General features: G+C 39.7%; 2 protein-coding genes across 3 annotated transcripts in view; both read right to left on the reverse strand.

The window, feature by feature from the left end:
* Positions 1-337: 337 nt before the first annotated feature.
* Positions 338-6,386, reverse strand: CCNP (cyclin P). Its single transcript, XM_073637945.1, has 8 exons — positions 5,858-6,386; positions 4,885-4,966; positions 4,600-4,757; positions 4,424-4,522; positions 4,192-4,347; positions 2,389-2,547; positions 1,139-1,311; positions 338-893 (listed from the first exon to the last, which is right to left on the reverse strand). The coding sequence occupies exons 1-8, from the start codon at positions 6,020-6,022 to the stop codon at positions 707-709; spliced, it is 1,179 nt and encodes a 392-aa protein (XP_073494046.1). The 5' UTR covers positions 6,023-6,386; the 3' UTR covers positions 338-706.
* Positions 6,387-13,239: 6,853 nt separating this feature from the next.
* The window catches only part of AKT2 (AKT serine/threonine kinase 2), a 30,865-nt gene continuing 29,111 nt past the window's right edge, over positions 13,240-14,993 (reverse strand). For both annotated transcript variants that reach the window (XM_073641470.1, XM_073641471.1), the window contains exons 13-14: positions 14,488-14,590; positions 13,240-13,497 (exon numbers count right to left, since the gene is read on the reverse strand). In XM_073641470.1, coding sequence (XP_073497571.1) covers positions 13,418-13,497; positions 14,488-14,590 — 183 coding nt within the window. In that variant the 3' untranslated portion in view covers positions 13,240-13,417. The remainder of the gene's footprint in view (positions 13,498-14,487; positions 14,591-14,993) is intronic.

Raw genomic sequence — 14,993 nt, forward strand, 5'->3', positions numbered from 1 at the left:
GGGAAGAATCAGGAGACCCCCATACACATTAGACCAAAGTCGGCCGAACCCGACAACAGTAATGTGTATGGGGGCCATATAATAAACCATAAATATAACTAGACTGTTCCCCAGAATACATTTAGCTGTCCTTGTCCTGTATCTAAATAACCTGGCCGAGGCAGAGACGCTTGTTGGTTGCGCCCCAGCACCCAGGGCACACGCAGCTCCAACCTCCCTCTGAACAACTTATTTAAAGATGTCCTAGATCTAAAGCAGTAAGTATACAAAATATATTCTGTGAGACATAGTACATACATAAAATTATTCTCTTTATTAAACACATGCCGTTTATAGCTTATTTATGGGATCGGTTTTGTAGGATTTATATACTGTACACACATTATATTGATAGCTACAGACACACGTTTCTTTTTTTTTTTTTTTTTCTTAAAAGCAAACACTCTCCGCACTCATCTAAAATACATTTGTTACACATAGGAAATCTACAAATTAATAAATTTAAAACATAGACATCATTTCTATATTCCACATCACATATTTTGGGATCTGATTATGTAATGTAGATTCTCTTTTTTTCTCCGTTTCTTCAGTGTAGTCCCATAACGTTCATTACAGCACAGATTGTCCTTTATTCTTTTATTTTCTGACATCGATGGCCCCAATTTTATGACTTTAGGAAATTTCCAGTACCTTCCCAGTAGACTCAGCAAGAATTTGGATATAACAACCCCATACAGTGGGCCAAGTGTTTGGCGTTGGCCATGGCAGGTCCTGTGCTCACGCCAAGTCTCTGAGGACGGGAAAATTTCTGCCAGGTGGATTTGCAATTGGAGCTGGCACGGACGGCGGCTTTTCCCATAAATTGTTGAGGGTGGCTTAAATCTGCATCACTGAAATGATAGACGACAAGCCCATTTTAAGAGGATATGTAGGATCTTAAGGCGGATTTATAGTATGTTTAAGAGAATATAAAGCATTTCTTCCAAAACCAGCACCACACTCTTCCATAACTCAACCCCATTAACCTTAACGAGGTTGAACGGCAATATTACATACAACTGATGGACATGTGGATATTCAACTAATTGGCTTTTTACCACAACCCAATTAAGTATCTAAACATTAGAGATGGTACCTATACAAGTAGAGTGGTCCTTGTCCCATCTGTTCAGGACTCCAGGTTCCAGATTCCTGCGATACCATCTGTGCCAATGACAATGCGCTACATGCCAAAAGAGCCGGTTCAATCATGGCTCCATCAGCCTCCAATAGAGTCAGCTCCATAAAGTACATGGCCAGATACTCAACCTGGAGGTGGACAAGTACCCTATATTAATACAGAGTGACGACACTTAAAAAATTGTCTCCAAAAATGGAAAACTCTTATTTTTATATGAATTTAATTGGAGCGAAAAACAATTTTTTTGCATTTGGGTTACATTAAAATTTTTGCACCATTTGCCTTCTGTAGCATCTGTGTGTTGCACTTTCCTTTGCAGAATGAGTTAACTGAGAATCCGTCAGTCTGTCCGCTATGACCGTCTGACGGGGAGTTTGTAGCTTTTATCTATCTTTTTCTGAGCTCCTCTCAGCTGATTTATGACCACAAGCCACAAAGTGTAGTAAAACAAGGAGTTTGTAAAAGCAAAATGGTGCAAAACCTCAAAAGGAACCCAATTGCAAAAAAAAAGATTTTTAGCTCCAAATACATGCATTTTAGTAAAATAAATAATTAAATAATATATATTTATTATATCCTAAACTGTGTAAATCCCCTTTAATCTAGAATATTCTTCAAGACGTGCAAGATATTTGAGAAGCAAAAAAAAAGACAACCTGCACCTTTGGTCGGATGAGTTGATGACAAAGATTACGATGATAGGCTAAAATTTACTATACAAATTGGAGGTCTCTATGTTCACAGCTGCGTTTCGGAGCCTTCGTCATCAGTTCTCACACATCTCATTGCAAGAACGGCGCTAACCGTGCCATCAAAATTAGGACACCATTATAAATGCCACAATGTGACAGCTTCCGATCTGTGAAATCGCCATAAAGGAGATGTGAACATGGACGTAATTTAACCATAAAAGAGCACAAGGAGTATATTATGGGGGGGAAGGTATAGCCCCTCAATGGGATGACTGTGCAGGTAGATTCTGTATCCTATAAATATATTCTATCCTATACTAGGATATTTTGGGCTTACTGGAATAAATAAATGGACTTGAGCGTCTATCCTTCAACTATACATCAATGTCTGCTCTTGTGGGCTGGTGGGCATTGGTGATCCGGCACCGGGTTGGAGTGCACTTTGTGAACCTTAGATCCTATGCTTGTATTGGCGTGAGCTTTCTTGGTGCTCGGGTTGATGTCTATACCTACATTATCAGGACACTTCCCAGTAACAGAGAGGAGGCGCAGGAAATGCAGGGGTTGTATGTAATGTAGCTCAAAGCGCAGGCGGTAGAGAACCTTCTTCTCCATTTTCAGAAGCTCTTTCTTGCTGAAGGCGTCTTCCATCATGAAGCAAAGCTCCGCCGGCTGTAGGAGATAGATAAATGGATATCACCAGACAGAAAAAAAAAAACAAAGTCAGCTGATGAGCTCACACTTATGGATGTACATGTCGTAAAGGCGAATTGTGCTACTGCTTCGATGTAAGATTATAGGGGTCTTGCACATGAGAAGACTACTGTAAATCTCCTTTAGAACAAAGCTCTACAACCTCCATGCTCCTGTAAAGGACATATTGATATTCATGCTATAGCTACTCCATTTTTGCAGCTTGCTCCTAAAATCATGTTATTATTACTATATATATATTCTTTCATTCTCTTATCCTGCTTCACACGCAATTTTCTCACAAGAACTTTCTCTCTCAAGAACATTCTATGAGACACCCTGCTCCTGTTATCTAACTAGTCTGAGCCGGGATGTGTAACCTTGTAACTTTCCATCATGCACCGAACTAATGATAATATGACCATATGTGTGTTTCCGTAATAATTGTACTAACATTAATTCAAGCCTGTAGTATGGCTGTAGGTGATTGGCTATTGATATACTCAAAACAATATATAATGCTAAGTAGAAATAAACGGTGTTAGAGATTCTCAAATCCTCCCATACAGAGCTTTGCCTCCGTCTGGTTTCCTGATTGCAATCAACCTTGTAACATAATAATTTGACACTCACTTGGTCAACCGTGAAGGGTCATTGCTGCCCTCCCTCAACACTCCTTCTGTGGCTCCGGTGAACTCCATCTGTATGGCAATGCTTTTTGAGGAGAGCCCCTCCTTATGTATGGAGTCCAATAGAGCCTGTCATGAAGTCAGACATATGGAGGGATAGTAGAGGACTCATGGACCTCCATAATAGCCACCAACTGGACTGTAATACTGCCATGTGCAATGAGCCCTAGTGATATATTGTACAGCTCTATAATGTAACTTGAGTATTAAAAAAAGAATGGCGGCCTCCTTCTACATTACTCCGGCCCCCCAACCCTTAATCTCCAGGAGAAACCTACAGCAGCAACTCTCGTCTAATGTGGTTCCAGCCCTTATTGGCCCCCTAATATTGATGTCCTTAGAGCTTTGACTATTTGTTTAGAATAGCGCTTTCTTATTCTACAGATTCACTGGATTATCCTTTTTTTCAATCACTTTATTTCATTATTTTACATAGGTTGTCAATTACAGGCAAAGATCCCAAAAAGTTGCCGCAAAAAGTAAAACTTTTGGGATGATGGTGTCACATTCAACCAAGTTTCGATGGAATGTACTAGTATGAAAATCCACAATTAACAACATTATTCTTGTTTCCCAAAATCGTGGAGTCACACCACTTATATGGTCACCTATTCATTTTTGGCCAGCCATCCAGTTCTGTAGGTAAGGTCACGGCCCCACTATCAGTATTTGGTCAGTATTTTTTCTCAGGAGTGGGAGATAAAACCAGGAGTGGGTGATAAATGCAGAATTGGTGACTTGTTCCTATTATACCTTTTCTCTGATTGTTCCTCCCCTGGTTTTGGCTCCCACTCCTGAGAAAAAATACTGACCAAATACTGATAGTGGGGCCGTGGACTAAGATCTGCTCTCGAGCTTTAGTGCACAATGTGGGTTACAGAATATGGGCACATGTACAACTTTCTTCAATGAGAAAAAGTATAAGTCATCTAACCTCAGGGATAAGCCTCTCCTCCATCTTGCAGGCAATGTAGAGGCAGCTGGCGGCGAGTAACTGGAGAAGAGGTGTGCAGATTTTGTGAACCTTCATGTAGGAATTCATTAAGAACACGGCCAGATAAAGCGTCTCATCTTGAAGGCACAGATATTCCTGTGGATATAAATCCGGGACATTTTAAAGGACAGGTTAGTGATGGTGTTGGCATAACATACTATAAGGTACATACATGAACTTGGACCACCCAGTCCACCAGCATTGTCCTCATTTCCGTGGTCACAGTCTTGGGGATGTCCACTGCTCGTAGGACGTGCTTGGATTGCTGCTTCTAAAAGCAATAAAAATGGGAAAGTTGGACACAGATGATGGATTTTTGCATTTGAACACTTTGTATGTTTTTCTCACCAGCATACTAGAGAAGATATCCATGGCGTATTCTTGCTCAGTGTGCATATCGAGTTTCTGCATGATCTGGGAAAGGTCTTCTCTCCAAGAGTCGTTCAGAATGAAGCCTGAAGAGCCGACGGCCACCAGGGTCTGACAGTCTGTGACTTCGGAATCAGCTGGAGAAGTCAGGAGATCCCTTTGGATTAGGCATATCAGACACAGAAATCCAGAATGGCCTGATCTAGAACTGATTATAGATCATCCTGATCTGGATATTGCTCAACACGTCACAGGACTTCTCACCTTTCTCGGATATCGAGTTGACCACCGTAGTCACAACTTTGTCGATGATTGATGACTTCGGACATGGAAAGAGGCTTTTCTTCTATGGAATCAAGATCAGAGTACATATAAGTATCCAGAGTTTCATTATACACACACAAGTCTTCAAAGATTATGCCCAGATCTGAAGACGTCCAAAGCCAAAGTATTGTGGGTGACCCATCACTGCTTTTCGGACAGAGGGAAAGGAAGCATATAGCCGACAAAACAGACTGCAGATAATCCAAGATTACAAGTAGAAACACAAGCTAAAGCAATGATTGTTCAAAACCTAGAATATACTACCATATAGGATCAAATTAAAACTACCGCAATGCAGTGCCCAAGTCTATCAATATTAAGTCATTTATGAAATTAGTAGATGTGGTGATCATCCCTGGATATAACCCCTATTGCCCACTCCAGAATATTGCTCCTGCATCCCACAAGCTTGAAGCAATAGTGGTGCTGCCCTTCTAAGATGTCCAAATCAATATGTCCTATCAATAGAACTTAAAGAGAACCTGTCACTTAACATAGATATATATTTATTTGCCTGGTGTAAATGCCGCTGTTCTCCCTAATCTGGCATTGTTTCTCCTTTGTTCCTGCGCCTCTCCGTTTCTGAGATATGGTCCTCTCTTTCCTATGTGCAAGTCTCATCTTCTAAAGCCAAGTGGGCATGGTTCTCAAGAAAATTACCATATAAAGAGTTTTAGCCACGCCCATTTGGCTTAAAAGACAAGATTTATATAGAGGGAAGAGGAGGCCATATCTCAGGGACAGAAAGGCATTTGGAGAAAAGAAAAATAACGCTGAATTCAGGAGGACAGCGGCATTTACACCAGGTAATAAATTACAATTTTATGACGAGTGACAGGTTGCTCTTTAAGACAAGAGAGGTCATCAGTTAGCCCTGAAACTATGAAAGGGTGTGATGGTTTCATGTACGCACCTTCTTGTCTTCCTTCTTGCAGTCTTCTCTCTTGGTCTGGGCCTCTCCTGAATTATACAAACACACCTTCATGTCTTCTTTCTTGGAGACAATCCTGTTGTGGTCCTTGGTCTTGAACGGTTCTCTTTTTCCTTCCATCTGGAAGCAGCAGAACATGGCAGCCATCAGTCCATTGTATGGACTACTCAGAAATACACAACTGCTCGCTGGAGAAGCTCAGGTTCTTTCAGCTTATTTATGACCTATGGACTCCAAGGAGGGATGTCCTGCACGACTAGGTCATCAGAATCAGTCAGCAAAGGCAAATATTAGGTGGCCAAAACAAACACATTTTAGGTTTTGACATGTAATAGACCCAAGAATTTAAGGAGATTCGAGATCAACAGAATTTGATATGCATACGTCCAGTTTTAGTAGTCTTGAGCGCTGTTACCACAAGTGCCCCCTGGATGGTCTAAAACACTACAGCGCCCTCTGCAGTAAGTGTTTGAGTGACAGCTGTACTGTGCTCCTGGTTGGATTCTGCTGTTATCGTTTAAGAGCAAATTCATAGAATTTCAGGATATTTGCGTACTCGCTCAGTAATGCCGCTACCCTACACAAATGCCGCTATCGCGCCTATGTAGTGCGCCCAGCAGTTTTGCACACACAGCAGATTTGCTGAGGATTTTCCATTACATATACACACTCAGAATTTGTTGAAGATCTTCTGTTATGGATTTCCCAATTTACTGTACACTGCAAAGAGATAAATCTGCTCTCAAAATCAGCAACAAAAATTGGCACAGTATTAAAATCTGCACGGAAAATGACCAGCCACGTCTACTTAGCTGGTACTGCAACATGCTGCAGACTTTCTGCACATAAATCCGAAAGGAAATTAAAAAGAAACAAACAAAAAAAAAAAACACCTGAAAATACCCCATTAAATCATTGCTTTTTTTTTTTTTTTTATTTTTTTAGTCACTTTTTTTTTTGTCCTGTGTTGTTCATTGATGTTTTTTGCTCTAAATTCTTTAAGATGACACACCTGTTCATGAATTTTTTTGAATTAAATCAAATATGCTTTTAATTTTTGTCTTTAACCTTTTTAGAGAAAAAAAAAGTAGCATTTTCTATTAAAATATCTCATGCAACGCTAACATTTTTGCAAAAATTTTTTTCAGAAGTACAAAAATCACTTCAGGGTAGGGGGGATTGAAGTATATTTGGTAAAAATTTAGTGACTTTTTAAGAAGTTGCAATTGATGAATCGACTGAAAACATCAGGGAAACAAGACCAAACTCACAATAGTGAATATGAAAAAAAACAAAAACACAGGAGAACACATACAACAGACTGCGAAAAAGGTGCAATTTAAAATAAAAATTTGGCACAAATAAAAAAAAATACTGTCTTAAAACGCAAAAAACAGGCATAAATGCGATAATGAATCAGGGTCCTATGTGTGCAGGTGCCCTCAAGCTTCATTGCAGGAACCATTCAGGTGTGATTGTAGCGAATGGCTAATACATAGCCGGGTACGGTTGGTGAATTGGATTACATTGTGATCACGATAAGCAAATAGCAAAAAAATCCAATTTGGGTCATATATTTGCAACTTGCTTGTTGCGGTACCGTAGTGGGGTCACAATACAACCCCATTCACTTGCTTTACTCTGTGATGTTGCAGCAGCCGAGAACAATCTTTTGTCGTGTAACTGTGTCATGGCCAAAGTCACTGTTCAGCTCCAGTGTAAGGGTCAGAGAAGCTGAGCTATGAACAGATGTTTGATGAGATCCTGACATTGTAGACTTGAAATAGCTATTACTGAAAATCAAAATGGGCTTTCCGAGACCAAAAAAAGATCTGTATGACTCTAGTAGAGCAAACTAAAGCGATACCTCTATGTCTCATCCTAGCATAAGGTCATCCAAATCAGCTGTGCAGTGTGTCAGACATCTCCCCATATCTCAGCTCCCTGTGATAATGAGGTATTTACAATAATGACACCAAAAAATGTAATGCTTTCAATGGTGTTAGCCGAACTTTGCACACGTGACCTCAGACCTCATAGCTCAGTGCTATAAATCTGTCTCCCTGTATATTCCCTTTGTCTTACCTGTGCCGTGGGATTGAATGAGATTGGGTGGTGATGCAAAGAATTGTGGGAAACTATTTAGCACAAGTTGGGGTAAAGTATGGAGCGGATCACCATGACCAGGAGCTATGTTCACAACAATGACTAATGCTGTATTAATTTCACCTTCTGAAAGTTCTAAGTGCCGGACTATCAGAATGTCTGCACTACTGGATGTTAAGTTGTTTAGGCTGTGTTCACACCTGTGTTGTTACATCCTTTGTTCTTTTACATCAGCACAACAAAAATGCCGGAAGTGACTCACAAGTCATATAACAGACACCAATGGCACCCCCGGACCTAATGAATATAATAGGATGCAAAAGGTTCCTGCCAATTTTAATTTTTTTTTTTATATTTAGAGCTTAGTCCATGTATAGTTTCATGCACACTTTTTGCCCAATTCATTATTGCATTTGCACCTTTTTTGTCTAGTTTTTGGTGTGTGGTTTTTTTCTGCCTGTTTGTGCCTTTTTTTAAGTGTATTTTATACGTTTTTGCCTGTTTGTTTTTTTTATGTTCGGCATCATTTGTGTTTTTTTTCCAGATGTTTGCAACCGATTAATCAATTACGACCCTTTAAAATATTACAATATTTTTTTGCGCAAATGTACTCCATTCCCCCTCTCCCTCGTCTCTAACCCTGATATTTTGGAACATACGACTTTTTGCACTTAATAGTCACAAATCAACAATTGGTTTTTTTTTTCAAGTCACTTTTCTTCTTCTCTTTTTTTTTTTTGCGCCAAATTATTCAGAATGAAGTCAGCTGACCATTCACGTCTCACTCCAGGGGTCCTTCCTTCACCCTGGGTCGCGGCTCGGCAACCGCCACAATGGAATCCAGAAGCAAGTATGAGACCCGGCGATGGAGGGCCCAGTGCACTTCAGAGGTCTTTTTGTATAAAACTTCCATTTTATTGAAATAATTTTAAAAATGTGTAAAAAACACAGTTACAAGCAGTCAGATCAACTAATGAACATCTAGAGCGACGCGTTTCGGCCTATAGCGAAGCCTTAGTCGTGATCTTACTTGAAAGGACACGAAAATATATATTTAAATGGCAGCAAGTCTTTGTCTTATTGTTATATTTACTCCCATTATATGGAGATCTTATTGTTTTTATCAATCCTTCTTTACACAAAAATTGCCTTGAAAATTGCAACTCGTATAGAATTTTTTTTTTCTTTTTTGGAAATTTGCATACATACTTGTATTACCCAAAAGGATTTGATTAATATAACACCAATTATATACAAAAAAAAAATGATGTTAATAATATTTGTAGATAGCTCTTTATATCTGGCTACTTCATACAATACCATTTTGTATGTAATGCTGTATTATCATCTATTTATACTCTTACCGCTCTCTCTGGCTTCTTTTTATTGCTATGTACAGGTTCATACAGACCTGCACTTAACTTGTGCTTTTTATTTCCTAAGTAATACCGAGGGTTAATGATTGCATTGAAACCATTTATGTGCATGCTGGACATGGAAGGGTTAACCGCACAGCTGAATCTCTGCTGTTTCGATATGGACTTGTGACTTGCTGCCATTTAAATATATATCTTGATGTCCTTTCAAGTAAGATCATGACTAAGGCTTCACTATAGGCCGAAACGCGTCGCTCTAGATGTTCATTAGTTGATCTGACTGCTTGCAACGGTGTTTTACACATTTTTTTTTGGTATTTGACCTGTTTTGGGAATTTTCAATGCCCAAAAAAAAAAAAATGTCATAACATTTAATACAGAACTTGAGTACATTTGTGCAAAAATATTGTAAAAAAAAAATAAAAATAAAAAAATGCAATAATGAATGGGCTCTTGTCTGGTGGCCCCAAACTACTGACCTGGCTGCCAGACCAGGGCTCTTAAGAATCAATTTGCAAACGAGAAAGGAATAAAGGTAATAAGAAGAAATATTGGTCTAAACTTCTGCAATGTCATTATACAAGTGACCAGCAGGGGTCAGACTTGCATCAGTATAAGTAGAATTTCCGCCAATGACTCCTAGCTGAGGATGCTGAAAAATATTTGTAAAAGTTGCAAAATCGCATCAAACTTATTTTCTGAGCTCCACCCAATACAAGATATTTTTTAAAACTATTTTTAAAGGGACTGTCCACCTTTGGGGATATTTTTTTTTCCTTACATAATTGCATGTATTTTGGGAGAAAAATCCTTTTTGTTTTTCTGAAAAGTTTTTAACGTTTGCCTTCTACGTTGCATTATCTTTCACTGGCTGAAGGATGAGTTAACTAAGGATCCGTCAGTGAGCTCATTCTAACAATCCAATGGCAGAGTTTTTTTTAAGCTCTGCTCAGCTGATGTATGATCACAGACCACATCAAAGTTGAATGTGCAGTGAAACAAAGAGCCTGTAAAGGCCAGTCAGGATGTTTTGGGAAAGTCAGCAAGTTTGTAGGCAGACTCATCATTGGCAGGTATCTAATGAATTAAAGGGGTTTTTGAAGAACAAAGTCATAAAGTGACTGCATATTGCCAAATTAAAACAGAACGCAATACGCACACTGTCACAATTCCCCTGTACAAGTGGGCGATCACATGCCGACTAGATTCTCATCTACGTCTCTCAATATTCCAATGAGAAAAGCTTAGGAGAATCTAGTTGACACGTGACCAGAACTATACATGACTGCCCATTTGCTCTGGGAATACAGAGGACTCATGACAGTGTTTACTGCACACAGTCACAATTCAGCAATTTGCCTTGAACCAAGAAAACCCCTTTAATGATTCCAATGACTAAGACAGGTTTATGATGCCTCCAGATTACACCACATTCTTACAGGGTAGTATAGACATGGCCTTACAGGCACTGCTCAATGCCTGATGCAGAAGTGAGCAGCGATGGACAACCCCTTTAACGGCTTTGCAGAGCTGTGATTAGGGCAGGCAACGGACGTCTGGACTGTAACTTCATGAAGCCGTTTGCTTTTTTGATTCTTCAGGTTCCCACATCTCTGCTTGCTGTCATTCATTACAACATTCCTGTTTACAAGTAGAAGCTTAAAGGGATATTCTGGCTGATTATTTCGGGGCCGGTGACATCACATCTACGTCCCAGTCTGTATCAATAGACACGCTGTCACCAGATCCACGCAGGTGCCATTACGGAAGTGAGCAAAGCCAGACCCTTGGAGTTGGAGCACAAGGTAAAACTAGAAGGACCCAATTTATTATTGCATTTGCGCTTTTTTTTTTTTGTCATCATTTTTTATGATTGAAATGGCAACAAATGCCGTCAAATGATTGTCAGCCAATGTGTCTGTGTATGGTGGGTGTTTAGCCTCATTCCCTTCCATGGCACTTTGCTACAAAACCAAACAACCTATGGAGGATAGTGTGGCTTTTTCTTTAAAGGAGAGGACCATGTATTCCCAAACTTGGAGGAGGAGGTGGGGGAGAATTAACACACCCTTGACAAGTCTTACATGCAGATTTAGAACCCGATTTTCACTCATGGTGCAAAAATAAAAGAAAGTGATAAAATAGCCAACGACAATCTGGCAATAGCATTGCATGCTTAACTGGAATCAACTATGTGGGCTCAGGACTTCGACTTATTACAAAGTTTACTTCCTAGAAACAGCACCACCCTTACCCATAGTTGGGGATTGGTACTGCAACTCTGTCCTTTTTATTTTTTCATGATTTCAGACAGCTCTCTCATAAAGGAAACTCTGGCCAGAACTGATATATTGCTATAACTAGACCATGTAAAGATGCGCCGCATTAAGAAGAATTATATTTATATATAAAAGAGGTACACTTTAAGAGTCTAAGTTTGGACCGTAAATCAGCCCCGATGTATCACTGCTGCTCGGAGTGTTCCTCTAATCGCTGCCATCAATGAAAAGGAAAGATTTTTTTTTTTGTTAATCAAGAGAAAAAAAAAACAAAAAAAAAACCACAGTACTGAGTATTGTATGGTTTTCATTTCAAATATCTAAAAAAAAAATAATATTTCAGAGATAAGAGACATTCACGAAATACAGCATGACGTTTAAAGGGTCAGTCCCAAGGACCATCAAATTTTTCCAATATGCTCCATATTTCTCATTTTTATTTCCTAAAAACATACCTACAAGCGTTACTTAGAAAGATGGACACCCCCCCCCCCCCCAAAAAAAAAAAGTACATTCACAAGCTAAATTAAATAAACTAATAGAAAACATTTTTTTTTTGAACAGCACATGGGACTGCCCCTTTAAATGATACCTTTAAAAGAGCAAATTCATCTTTTGCCAAATTAAAAGAATTTCAGTATTGCTCTTGAAATGGTAGAATTTAGTTGTTATCCCTCCGGACCCCACCCCCCCATAGGTGTGAGAGATTCCAGATGAATGGTACATTCCTTAAGATTGCAGAGGCGGGACTTATGTCTGACAACGCTCTCCACCAATGAGCTTGCTTGATTCATTGTACTAAATAAGTTGTCACAATGCTTCTGTATGGCCGTGCAAACGTGAAAAAAAAAAAAAAAAAAACTTAAAAAAAGGGATACAACCATTATACACAATTAAAAAAAAAAAAATTATTGCTGTTGACCCGAAATTCCATTTAGTTTTTTTTCCATCTTTAAAAAGGGGGTGAAAGTGGGTCGTGGGAAATTTTAATACATTCAGCTATTGAAAATAAGCCACTTACATGCTAGTGAAAAGCAGAAAGGCATACGCACCATAGTTAAAGGTGTACACACCCTAATTACAGAGTATCATAAGTGATGGCAGTGCTCGAGAGCCCCACCAGGTGGCCATGTAGTTATCTGCAGAAAAATAGGACAAGGTGAAGGTGATCAGGAATATGTGCAGGGAAATGCTTGAATACATTAATAATGTTTGCTCCGTGTACCGACCAAGTGGAAAAAGCACCATTAGACCTCACTTAACCGTCTGGACGCTCTACAGACCTATGTTCCCCCTATCACGACATGCACAAGTGGGAGACCCGTGGAGCACACCTACGTAAAATTCATGGTACCGTTGTGAAAGTGGGACGACGCTCATGGCTGAGGGCGCCCCCGGTGGTGTAGGAGGCAGTAGCTGCTAAGGACTTTTGGGATGGCTTTCCTGTGTCTCATCAACACTATGGCTTAGAATCCGGTTTCGCCCCAGCAGTCAAAGGCAATTATAAAAAGATATGAAGAAATTATCGATCCATGAGGACAGTCCATATTGTAAAGCAAATAGGGTTGTTTTTTCGTTGCTTTTTTTTTTAAATATTTTGAGCAAATTTTGAAGAAAAAAAAAAAAAAAAAAAAAGGTAGTCTTTTATTCAGGATTTGGGGACGGTAGGTGAATACATAGTTACTGCCCCCATTTCGGGGAATAAGGACAGGATTTTCTCCAATTTCTTTCCGTAGAAAGTCTTTAAGAATTCTCTCCATTCTGTGAAGGCTCTTGGAAGGTTACTCCCGAATGCTGGCCGAGTACGAGAACTGGGGAAAGTGAGCACGCTCGTCAGATTCTAAGGCGTCCAGGTTATCATCTGTAATAAAAAAAAAAATTACAAGCGTCAATCATTTGTGTTTATGATTGGCTATTGGTTACATACAAATTGACCAGCGGATGTTTAGTCATAGAATATGTTCTCGGCAGCGCATGTCATGTTTACACCAGATGTGGTGATGAGAATGATAATTTTTAGACAAGCTTAAAAATTATCTCCAGAAAAAAAATGAATGTTTTACTCAAATGTTTAAAAAAGCCCATGATAGGGAATGACTGCTCCCTTAAATACTCACTTCATTAATGGTTCATTAAATGGGCCGTTACATTAGGTCTCACTTCAGCCATGACTTAAGACTACAATGCAGCTAAGCTGTTTTCTCAAGTGCAAAGAAAGTCAGAGGTAGTCAAAAACACTTAGGGTTTACCTCCCCCATGCTTTACACTGCAGCTCTGCATCAATAATTCAATGCTTATTGAGTGGATTTAACTTACACCAGATCCACACATCCGTGTGATTATATGCACTGGCTGAAGGTGTGTATGGGGGAGGGGGGTAAGGGAAGACTCAGATAGTGAAAAACGGATGTGTAAAACTGGCCTTCGGAGCAGAATTGTTTTTATCTAGGATGAACCAGTACAATGTGTAACTATACAAACTTCTGAGATGTATTGCATTAGGTAATATGGTATCTTCTCTAAATAAAAAAAAAAAATAAAAAAAAAATCTGTATAGATGTATAAAAATGGTGTCTGGGGTAGGGATGAGGGGTATGCAGAGGCAGAAACAAGGAAGCTAAAAAGGGAATTTGCTGCATCTAATCTGGTCCCTTTTTGTGCCATTGATGTAAATTGTCAGGAGCACCAAATAAGCTTCTCCTGGACATATACATCAGATGTAGGCCCAACGCTGCACACAGTTAGAAAGGTGTAATCTGGCACCAGAAGAGTTCATCAAAAGGAATGCATTCATTTCCTTTTTATATATTTGGATGGTGATTGGGGGGTGCGCTCGTCACAGTTTACTTACATCTGTCTGGAGGAGTTACTGTTATGGACTGAGCTGTAAATTCATCGTCAAAATATCTGGTGTCGATTTCAGAGGTGACTTGTGGCTTGAAGGGTGGGGTGAGCTAAATACAGGCAAACAAGAAACAATTAGTCAGGCCGCTGATCCTAATTAACGAGTCCCAAAAGTAACTAACATTTCCCAAATTAGATGACCGCTCGGTGTGGATTCTAGGAGCATAATTGCAATGTTAGAAATAACCAGTGTGGCTTACAGGGACCTATCCACCTACCGAATGAGACGTTCCCATGATGGCGGCAAGGATCAGACACATTGGAATGATACAAGTCTGGGAGTAAACATGCTGACCCCTTTGTGTGCCTGGGGTATAAGCCACTAGTTTGTCCCTAGTCAGAGCACATGCACGCTCAGCAGAACCAAGAGTGCACATGTATGGGCGGTTATTAGGCACAGCTGTCAGACAAATGAGCAGCCGTCTGACGGCTGTCCAAGGCCCCCCATGTACA

This window comes from Phyllobates terribilis, unplaced genomic scaffold, assembly GCF_046119375.1.
Source record: "Phyllobates terribilis strain yellow unplaced genomic scaffold, ASM4611937v1 Scaffold_7__3_contigs__length_470593459, whole genome shotgun sequence".
Lineage (NCBI taxonomy): Eukaryota > Metazoa > Chordata > Amphibia > Anura > Dendrobatidae > Phyllobates > Phyllobates terribilis.

Coding starts and splice junctions, on each gene's coding strand:
- CCNP (XM_073637945.1), bottom strand. CDS start 6,022: ATGGCTGCCATGTTCTGCTGCTTCCAGATGGAAGGAAAAAGAGAACCG. Junction 4,758..4,884: donor CAACTCGATATCCGAGAAAG/GTGAGAAGTCCT, acceptor TGACTTCTCCAG/CTGATTCCGAAGTCACAGAC. Junction 4,348..4,423: donor ACTGGGTGGTCCAAGTTCAT/GTATGTACCTTA, acceptor TTATATCCACAG/GAATATCTGTGCCTTCAAGA.